The sequence below is a fragment of the Eurypyga helias genome, unplaced genomic scaffold (assembly GCF_000690775.1).
Source record: "Eurypyga helias isolate BGI_N326 unplaced genomic scaffold, ASM69077v1 scaffold4162, whole genome shotgun sequence".
NCBI classification, from domain to species: Eukaryota; Metazoa; Chordata; class Aves; order Eurypygiformes; family Eurypygidae; genus Eurypyga; species Eurypyga helias.
Genome location: NW_010237694.1, coordinates 1 through 10,792, shown reverse-complemented (window position 1 = coordinate 10,792; position 10,792 = coordinate 1). Strand labels below are relative to the sequence as shown.

Below are 10,792 nucleotides of genomic sequence, written 5' to 3'. Positions count from 1 at the left end.
AGAACTACTGCACTGTTTCTATTAAAACCAAAAAACCCCAGAACCTTGCAAGTTTAATAAAATACTCCCAGAGATGGTTCAAGAGGCATGGCCTCTTGCACGTCCTCTGCCTGGCACACCTGAAGGAGCAGGTCAGACTACATTTCCTCACACATACACCCTCTCACTTCTGGGGCAATCACAAAAGAAACACCTGCACTACAAATGACACAACAGCGACTTAAAAAACCCCACAATTCTTCTGAGGCTTTCTGCTTCATTATTTCCATGAGAACAAGATGTTACTTGTCCAATAGGACAAGGGTGTGAGACCACACAAAAGAAACAACAGTTTCAGTTACACAAAAAAAGAAACAAGAGCAGCATGACATCACAAAGCCCCATCCAATTTTTACGTCTAAGCTGTAAGCTCAAGGTTATGCAAATCTTTCCTTCAGAGAAATTTATCTTTTACAAGAGTTCTGGACATTATTAACTTCCCTACTCCAGAGGCATGCTGCTCAAAGAAACCTATTTTATCAGAACTCAGTAATATCTGGTATGCCTGAAATTAGAAACTATTACAGAAGCAGGAAAAAAAAAAAAGTTACTTTAACAGTCTAAGCATTGCTATTTATATGGCACATATTAGCCATAATGTCACTATTCCCGAACACCGAGCAAAGAATTACAAAACACTTCCGTACAGAAGAATAACCACCCTGCCCCCAACCAGAATTAACATCCTTCCCCATATCTTACTCCACTGAAAAAAAAAAAAACCCACCACCAGAACAGGTCTAAGTGACCTTCAATGCAGTAAGGAACAGAAAATGTACAAAACCAAACAGGTTTTGTACTGAATTGCTAACAAACATACCTGCTTCAGCTTTCACGTAACTGGTTTAGGTGTCTACTGTAACACACACACACAAATACCTACAACCAAAACAACCCTCAATCTCTCTTTCCCACTAAGGTGGCAGTTAGTCATTTCCTATACAGGGAATGTAAATTGCATCAGCCACTAACCTTCTGAGTGGCATCCCAAGAGCTGAGCATTCACAGCAGCTGCTGTGCCAGCACAAACCAGTTAACGGCTAGTACTACAGCAACTCAGAGTACGTTCCTTCGACACAAGTTCTTCTGTTGTGGGCAATACCATCAGCTTTATGAGGCAAAAAAGATGCCTATTTATTTTTAGCAAGACTTCAATACTCCACTTAGATAAGTTTGTATTTTTTCCTTCATCACAACTGCAGAAAAATCTACCGTAAACTGGTACAGATCAAACAAATGATACATAACATCGATTCTGTTTTAAAAGACATTACTTTATTCAACACTATGCACAAAGAGATGAATAAAGCCAAGTAAGACTTCTGCACATTACAAGTCGTAATATAGTAATTTTGATAAACAGCTATTGTCAGTTCTAGGGATTTTCATAGAGTTTCAGTTCTGTCTTAATGTTCCTGTTTGCTAATATCCATCTCAACCTTTCAAATTTTTGGACGGTTCTTCAAAATGACACAAGCATCAACATTTTTTTCCACATTTGTATGTATATCTACATTTGTCCCTTGGCTTATTTTCCAAAGACAGGATTGCAGACTATGTCCAGATATGTCCTACTCTTCATACTTATTTTTTCAGAGAAGGAAAAAGAACCTCAAAAAGGAGCAAAAAGCCCACAAGCATCCAGAGCAGGGAACTTTTATCTGAAGGGGAAAATATTCACCAAAATTCAGTAACATCTAGAAGAAGAATCACAGATCCTAATGGAAAACAAGCCCACACCACAGATCATTCCTCAAGTGGACAAGATTCACAGGATGATGCCAAACCTCAAAACAAATCCTAAAAGAGTATAAGTGTTTGTTTACCATCCTTTATTTGCTTCTGGTTCTGGTAACCCATGTGTCCTACATGAAGTATGAATGGTATCACTTTGCTCAGCACCATCTTTGTATGTTGAGCACTTGCAAGAGCAGGGCTGCTTATTTAAAAGCCAAGTATTAAGGCAAAAAAAAAGTTCTGAGTATTTCAATTTGCAAGCTACTCAAGGCAGAAACGCTTCCTCTACATTGGTACAGTTCTCAACACGGCGAGTCCTAATCCATGCCTGCAAAATAATTTTGTAAATGAATGACTAGCAGTCAGGCAGTTTATAAAGCAGCATGCTTTTTTGTAACTTTGTTAGTTGTAGGTGCAAAGTAGCAGGGAGAACATTTACCATATAACCAGGGGTGTGATCACACCTCAATAAATTCTACCCCATTTTAAAGCATTTGGACTTGAAAGTAAGTCAGTTTCCATCACATTAAAGTTTTGGGGTCTTTTTGAAAAGAAGTCGTCTACAGAGACTATTTCTGCTTTGCAATGGATTCTTCAATAACTATGTATATCATGATAAAGATACAGAACTAAGCTGAAATGTTTGCTCACATTTTTATATAAAACTGGCTAAAATAGTTGTCTTATTTGGAGATTATAAGTTCAATTCCAAAGGAACATTTGAATACAAAGACTATTTCACATCTTTTCACAAATGTTTTCATTAGAAAAAAAAAATCAGTGATCATTAGCCTGCTTGTTTATCTTCCACAGTAGGGTTTTTTAAAACCTTTTTTTTTTTTTCAGCTCCCTCAGTTGAAAACAATGTTAAAGAAAGCCTGCATTCCCTTCTTAGCAATTTATAATGCAATGCTGGAAATTAATGGTTTTTGTAGTGCTGAATAACCTTACCTTGAGCAGCTGAAAAAGAAAATAAGCCCCTCCAGAACTTAAGATGGAGTGAACTCAAATTAACAAGCATACTTCTAGACACATGAATGGTCAATTATGAGTTTGTACTACAACATTCATCAGTTAATGGCACATCAAAATCCGTTTAAAGGATTTACAAATACTTATGGGCAAGATTTATACCTGATCATAGAGAAAGGAAAAGTTGCCTTCTGAGTATAATGCTGGTGCCCACCATACATACAGATTCCATGGCTGTGTGAAGTACATGTGGTTATTAAGGACAGTCAGAGGAGAGCGAATGCACTTCATAATACAAATATGTACAGTACCTGGCAACACGGGTGAAACTCTCCATTTAAGCCAGAACACTCAGAAAAGGCCCACCTCTAGTTTTTGCTAGTTGTGGAGACTATCTCTGCAGTCAGTGAAGAAACTCTTCTCCGACACAATTCACATCCTAAATAGTCACCTCTAGAAATATTTGTGGTAAGCACCTATGTTTTCTTCCTTTAATCCTATAAGCAAGGAAGATCCCTTGTGAAGGGTGCCAGTCTGTGGCTGCTTACTTTAAAACCCCCAGCTTTCACTACACATTCTGAATTGTTCCAGCTGCTGCTCCCCTTAGCTGTCCACCTGGCACCTACACAGTATCGCACTCTAAACCTTAGCTGTCCACCTGGCACCTACACTCTAAATGGGGATGTTTGAGCAGCTCGTGAAACAGCTCCTGCACAACTGCTAGTGTCTGTAGGAACACTAAGAACGGATGATCTCAAGTTCGGTTTACCTAGCGTACAGGGCTGAGACCTGCAGCAGACAGGGAAATGCTTCACAAGACATCAGATGTTCAGGCCTGTCTATTTTAGAGTGCTGAAAGGGTGGGGTTCTTAGAAATACAGATCCCAATACCTGTTCAGAAATCATTAAATAAAACCAGCCCATGACCACCTTCAGACAGCAAGTCACCCACATGTCTAAATGACAAGGGGTGGAGAAAGATGGTATTTTTCAGTTCTACCAGTTTGCCAACACTGAAAAGTGGGATCATTATAACCATTTATCTCCACTACGTCTGCCTGACAAGACTCAAAGCCAACTGCTATTTTTAAGCATATGCATTTCATTTGAGAGTTAAATCTAATGATTTATTAGACTGGCTAGAAGGAAAGTGACAGTGCCATTCATTAACTTCGAAAAACCAGACACGTGGTAAAGACTAGATATTATCTTGTCCATAAATTAACGTCCTTTCCTCACTTTCATACAATAGAGCCAGTGCATCCCATACATCATCTCCCACTGCATTTTGCAAAGACATATTATATAAGACAGAACAGAGAACCAGCTGACCCTTTAAACATATTTTCAAAATTCATGTTCCCTATAAACTACTTACAGAAGAGAGTTTGCTGATGGATTAGACAAGCCAACACATTCTGATGAAAACTTTCTTACAGGAAATACTATGTTAAAGACATCTCATACTTTGTAAGAAAAGTCAAACTGAGCTAGAAGACAAGGGACACCACGAGACAGAGTCTCTGTATTCTGGATGATGCCAGGTAAGTAGCGTTAACTGCTCAATTTACTTGTTTGTACATACAAGTCTCCCAAATTTACACATATAAAATTCAAGTATGTACTTTCAGAACTAGCCACACAGCTCTACAATTACTCAGCGGTACGTATATGGCACGTAGGAGATTAAGAATGGCATCTCCAGCTATGTTGGGACTTGAATTCATAGGTAAGAGGTTTACTGGAAACTGCAACTAGTTCCACAAGTCCATTCAAGTTTGCAGAATAGCCCTGAGCTGCAAATGCTACCTTGAAACAAGTTCTCATCTGTCTAGCCTAGAGGAGGGCAGTGATGAAATCTTTTAGCTTTTGTTGCCAGAATAATATATTTTATTGGTTATTATTTCATTAGCATGGAAAAATAAGGATGTATAATATCTTGGAACGGAATGAAATCAGAACAGCAATTTCCAATCATTTCCAGCTACACCTTACAACCCATTTTATTTCAGTGAAATATTCTTCTGTACAGGGTAAAAAGGAAAAAAAAAAGTTTCAGTGTTCATAGCTTTTAACAACTTTTTTTTAAGCTGAATATAAAGAACACAGAATGAAGATATTACACAAGGTTTTATAGACCATAACAGGAAACAAGCTATGCAATAAGACAGATTTGTTTATAGCATCTTTGTCTCGACCTGGAGACTGGGATGCACCAAACTGATGCCAAAACTGCCTCAAATGCTATGAGCCTATCAACACTTGAAAGGACCATGGAAATGCAATGATATTAACATAAATCAGGGGAATAGATGTCCAGTATTTACATTATCTTTCTTTTATATTAGAAGACCTGGCATATTGACTGTCATTTGCTGTTCAGCTTTAAACAGAAATGGAAGCAAGCCAGTCTGCTTGTCAGCTAGCAATCTCAAAGACTTTATCGTAATTAACAGCACCAGGTACACAAAAGAGTAAATAAAAATCAGCTCAAACAACCAGATTTTCCCCTTCTATTATGGTTTTGTCTGTTACAAACCCTTGAATCTCAGGAAACTCAGATTTTTAAATAAACCTGCATTAAGACATACCAGATTATGACAGACACATTATCTCTGACAAATAATGTAAAACTAAACCGTAATTATTGCAAACTTTCAACTTTGAAAACTCAGAGACAAGTCCAATGTTTGCATAAATACATTCAGGTATTAAGCTCCTGACGCTGAGATTTCTACAGGCCAGAGGATCACAACGTCTGCATTAACACCACATCTGCACTGCACGATGCACTGCTGTGTAAAGACACCTAAACAAGCTACTCTGTGGAACAGGGGCTAGGCAGTTACATCCTAATAGGAGAATGAGAGCACAGCTGGGTGTCCGCACAGCACCTCATTCTTACAGGGAAACTGTACAACTGGAGTTCCAAAGCAGCTTGTTGGGACACCATATTCAGGCAGAGGGTTTTGATTTGTTGATATATACACATACAAACAGCTTTATATATACACACTTACATTTTTGCGTGTTCGTATACACCCCCCCCAATTATAACTGCAGAACCGTTGTTAGCACTATATATTTGCTACTGGAGTTCAGTTAATAATTTTCCCATATTATAATGAAATCAGGGAGAAGAAATTTGTCTCTAACACACACCTCATGACTTCCTGGCTTATGCAATCCAGCTACATATGCATTTAAAACGTTTCCTGTTTCAATCCATAGATTACTGTGACGCCTACTCAGAAAACCCAAACAGTACACAACAATCTCTGGTGTTCCCTTTGTCTGCACAAGGCAAACAAAAGTCAACAGCAAACTCCAGCAGACCCACACCACCAGCATATTCTAAACGCCAGCACCAACTTTAAAACCACTGCACAGACTCAGCATTCATACATTCTACATATGAGATACTAAACTATATATGATACGAACTACTTCCCTGAACATGAATCCTCAAACTAAGTGAGCTGAAAGAGCAAGTGCAACAGGGACAGAAACACTGTCCTTTCAAGACACCCTCCCCCCTCCCCCAGTTTAGACTGAAGATTAGCACCACTAAACTTTTTTCTTTCCCTGTTCCTCAAGAAAAGTCTATGAAACGTAACAGGAGGAAGTTTAAACCTGCATCCTGACATTCTATTTCTGTGTGTCTATTTTCCCTTTTCTTCTTATTTTGCCAATACTCCTACAGTCAACTTATAATCCATATACATCACTCCGGAATAAACTCTGCCAGACACCACAGCTGACCTCCACACTGCACTCAAACCAGTGATTTCTGGGAATCAACTAAACTTAGTAAGAAGTACAATCACATTTTAAGCTAAGCTATCATTTTATTTCATTAAAAGATTAAAATCTAGTATTAAAAAAAAATATGGAGACATGATTTCTGATTAAAAAAATAAAGGTTTTATGACACAGTAACTAACTTCCTCATTCAGAAACTCAGCAGTTACTTAATTAAGGCAGACCACAGATTAAGCTTTCTGTATAGTGGTCTTCTCTATGATGGACTATAAGAGTAATTATAATTTTGTTTGGTTTTTCTTTTTCAATTATGTGTAACTGTTCCAACTCATTAAAGGTTACAAAAAACCACCCCAATGTCAGGAAGGTAAAGGCCAAGGCACATCACAACACTGACTCAGGAAGAAGTCTGTTGAGTCACTGCGGATGGGGATGGTCTCCATTTGCTCATTTATAGTTACTTACTTAACCAAGACAATCAACAACGTTACCACCTACAGGCAGGGAAAAGAAGTCTGTTGAGTCACTGCGGATGGGGATGGTCTCCATTTGCTCATTTATAGTTACTTAACCAAGACAATCAACAATGTTACCACCTACAAGCAGGCAAACTTTTAGGTCTGATGAACTCAGAGATGTTAGAATACACAAAGATTCACCAATACTAAATTGCAATGCAACTAAGTGGAGTTGGGTAAATGATCCTTCTGTAGTGTTTTGTTTATATACCTTTGAGAAAGCCTTTTTCAGAGGGGGTTCAGGTGGTTAAGCCATGGGCTATATCAGTTTCAAGTGCCTGGATTTACCATAGCCAGCTTTAAGCAATCAGATGCTGTCATGAAGGGGGACAGAACTGCTTTCAAGAGTAAAACACTAGATTATGATGCCCTTTTTAAAAAAGGAAATTGGGAAACCCCCATTCAGGATTTCATACATGTAAGCTAACAGGGTGCTGCAAACTGTGGGAGCACTTATGGAAAATAGGGAAGATTGGAGAGGGGGTTTGTAAAGTGACTTGCAGCTGGGGCCTAGAAAAACATGTCATACTAATCCTCATTTAGTCTTGTGTGCTTGACAAGTAGAACATCTCTGTTTAGATAACACAGGCCTGTGACAGACTGCGAGGCACCCCATCAAACATACTTGAGATTCCTGCCCTGCCATGGGAAAATTCAAAGCACAGCGGTGAACTATGGCTGCGTGAATCCCTAATGCACAGGCAAAAGCAGCAGATTTGGAGATCCTCTACCAAGGACCAAGCTCTGTGGTGCCTGTGTTCCCACTTGCGTGCCTCCGCCTGGGTGCCACTTGGGGGATCCCCTGGTTTGCGAGGTAATAAAAATAAATTTAGTCTTTGCATTTTATCCGTGGTTTTGTGGTTGGTCCTGCACCCTGCGTGTGTCAGCTTACACAGTACTTAGGCACACTGGAAGATGATGAGCTGTGACTAGTAGCCTGCGTGTTCATGAACAGCAATTTCTTACTTCACTTGGGCAGAAGTTATGCATGCACATCAACACTAAAAAACAAGCAAGCCTGAAGCACTGTCCTAACTTTTGCATCTTTATATAACAGCCTATTTCACTTCCTGAATTACTTAAAAATATGTATGTGTTTTACTTGCTTGGATTTTTAAATATGATGTTAAATAAAAAGGCAAACTATGAGTAAGAATGACACTTACAGATAAGCGTGGGATAGTACTTCTATAGAGTTGTTACAGCTTACAGTTGACTCTGTTCAACACGAAGCTATGTTACCTGAACTTCATTAAAATAGAGGCAGGAGGTTAGTATAAAAACATGCAGTATAACATTCTGAGTTAGTGGATTATCCATTTCATTCCCAACCCAGGGCTGCCAAAAGATTGTTATTTTAGATGTATAGAAAATGATAGTCCTTAACACAAAAAAATACAGGAATGTAATAGATATGTCAGAAGTAGGAAGAGTGTGACCATGGGATATGGTAGTGTGCTGGCTCATGGAGTGGTTCAGCTGAAGTCTTATAAAGATTCTTCAGATCACTTACACAGACTCTGCCACCCTGAAGCCTCCTGTCCTTGCAATAGCAGTAACAGTACATCTTTTCGAAGTGGTACACAGAAGACAGTATCAGAAATTGAGATGTTTTGATGCTATAATGATCAAAAGTATTAATACTTTTACTATGCAATATGAAAAATCAGGAATATAGTGGTTAGTGTAATTTCAGGTGAGCTTTCACCACTATTCTGTTCACATAGTCTTCTTTCAGAAGTAACCAAAATTTTGAAGATTATGCAAAGTAGTCTGCTGCACAGATTAATTCTTTACTATTATCAAGTCTACTTAAAAGAGTTCAAAAAAAAAAAAGCTGTTCTAGCTAAAACACATGATCATTTTCTAAAGTACTATCCATAACAAGGAACTTTGACAAATCCACAGCTCATCTCAAACAACAGAGCATAGAAACCACCAGCAATTTTTTTAATGCATCCTCTCTTGGTTGAATACCTCTAAACCAAAACTAGATTCTGAATGCAAAGTACTTAATCCTCATTACGGCAATATGATTTTTTACTTATTTAGAAGCCTAGAGAGAAACATCTTAACTCTGTATCGTGAACCATAAGTCTATCATTTTAAAGCAGTACGAAAACTCAAGCAGGCTGACAGGTTGTCTTAGGTTAGATAGCTGCTCAGAGTTTTATCAAAACGTGCAAATACACAAGCATGTCTCTTCTAACCAAAAGCATAAAGCATGAAAATTACTACTGAAGTATGCAAGTACTGCTCAGATTAAAATATATTGCCTCTAGTAGCAACACAGACCTTAGAGGCATCACTATTTTTTTCTTTTAAATCAAAACACATTACTGAATCAGTATTTAAAAGTTACTCCAATTTGCCAATGCATTTTTCAGATTTCTGAAAGGTAAGAACCAAATTGTTTTATGTGTACATATAAACCAGATGTGTATGGAATACACATCCTTATAGCCCCCTATATCCAGTCAGTTTTATGCTACTAGGGTTCAGAATGAGCAACAGATCACTGGGTACAGCGCTCCTACCTTGTACCACTTTTGTCTCAGAAAGACTTGACCTTAAGAGCTTTAGTGTGCTCTCAATGTGTATCAGAGATGCAGCAATTCTTACTATCTGTCATCAAGAAACGGGACTATTCACATAGCAGCATTAAGTTCTTCATATTCAATCGCCCCATACCAATATAGATTACTTAGGTAGTTACGTGCATGTAAAATTGGCAAATACCACTTTATATAACTGGAACAAACTACTTTGTTTCCCCCAAAAAATCAAGCAACAATATACTCTCAAAAAAATCCTTATTTGACTTAGAAAAATAATCTACTGCTCATTCATGCACCCAAAAAAGCAACAAGATAGGTAAATTCAATAGCAAAATAAGGTCTGAAATCCTAAAAATATCATTTCAGAGGCCAGAAACAATGCTTACAAGATTAAACTTTTCCAAGATGGGTAAAATTCCCACTTTATAGTTTGCAGACTCTAAGAAGTTCTGACAATGAACCCAGTTTTATCTTATTACATGTATTATATCACCTTATGAAAGCAAAACCAACCAACCTTCTGACTATTTACAGTGATACACTGATCTGCTTTCAAAAAAAGTTATTTGACTTTAAAATTTTTAAGTTAAGTTTTACACATAAACCCCTCTAACAAAAACCCTGAATACAGGCAGAACATAAACTCCTTCCAAATTAAGGCCGGAAGTCTGAAGGTGAAATTAACAGTGAGGCACTTCAGAAGCTTTCAAAAGGTGGTTTACATCTTTATAACTAGAGCAGCAGGCGCTGGAACAGCTAGGGCGCCCCCCTTTACTGGAAACGAGCTATTTAGGAACTTAACCAACCAGCCTGGCAGGCAAGAAAACTTTGAAACACGGATGTTTCCAAACCTAGGCGTTTATGAAGGCTTTCCGAGAAGCTCAACAGCGTTCACCCCCAAGCTAAGCAGCCTACGAGGGGAGTTGGCACAAAACGACTCGCATGACGCGTTACCTTCGATGTTCAGCTCGAAACAAACGTGGCAGAAGGAGAGGGTCTCCTTCTCGGTCCCCAGCTTGCAGACGCTGCAGACGTTGTCATCGTCCAGGTCGATGCTCACAAACTGCTCTTCGTTCATAGTGCCCTGGGGGAACGGGCAGGGGGCGACAAGGGACCGGACCGTTATTTCGGCCGCCACCGAGGCGAGACCGCGGCCGCCCCGCGTCAAGGGAAGCGGCACCACACACCGCCCCCAGCCACGGCTGC

The 10,792-nt window shown here is 38.9% G+C and overlaps 1 protein-coding gene across 1 annotated transcript in view; it reads right to left on the bottom strand.

Annotated features, from left to right (window-relative positions):
- Positions 1-10,668, bottom strand: part of LOC104506557 (chromosome unknown open reading frame, human C21orf91) — an 18,411-nt gene extending 7,743 nt beyond the window's left edge. The window contains exon 1 of the mRNA XM_010147539.1: positions 10,541-10,668. Coding sequence (XP_010145841.1) covers positions 10,541-10,664 — 124 coding nt within the window. The 5' untranslated portion in view covers positions 10,665-10,668. The remainder of the gene's footprint in view (positions 1-10,540) is intronic.
- Positions 10,669-10,792: the final 124 nt, after the last annotated feature.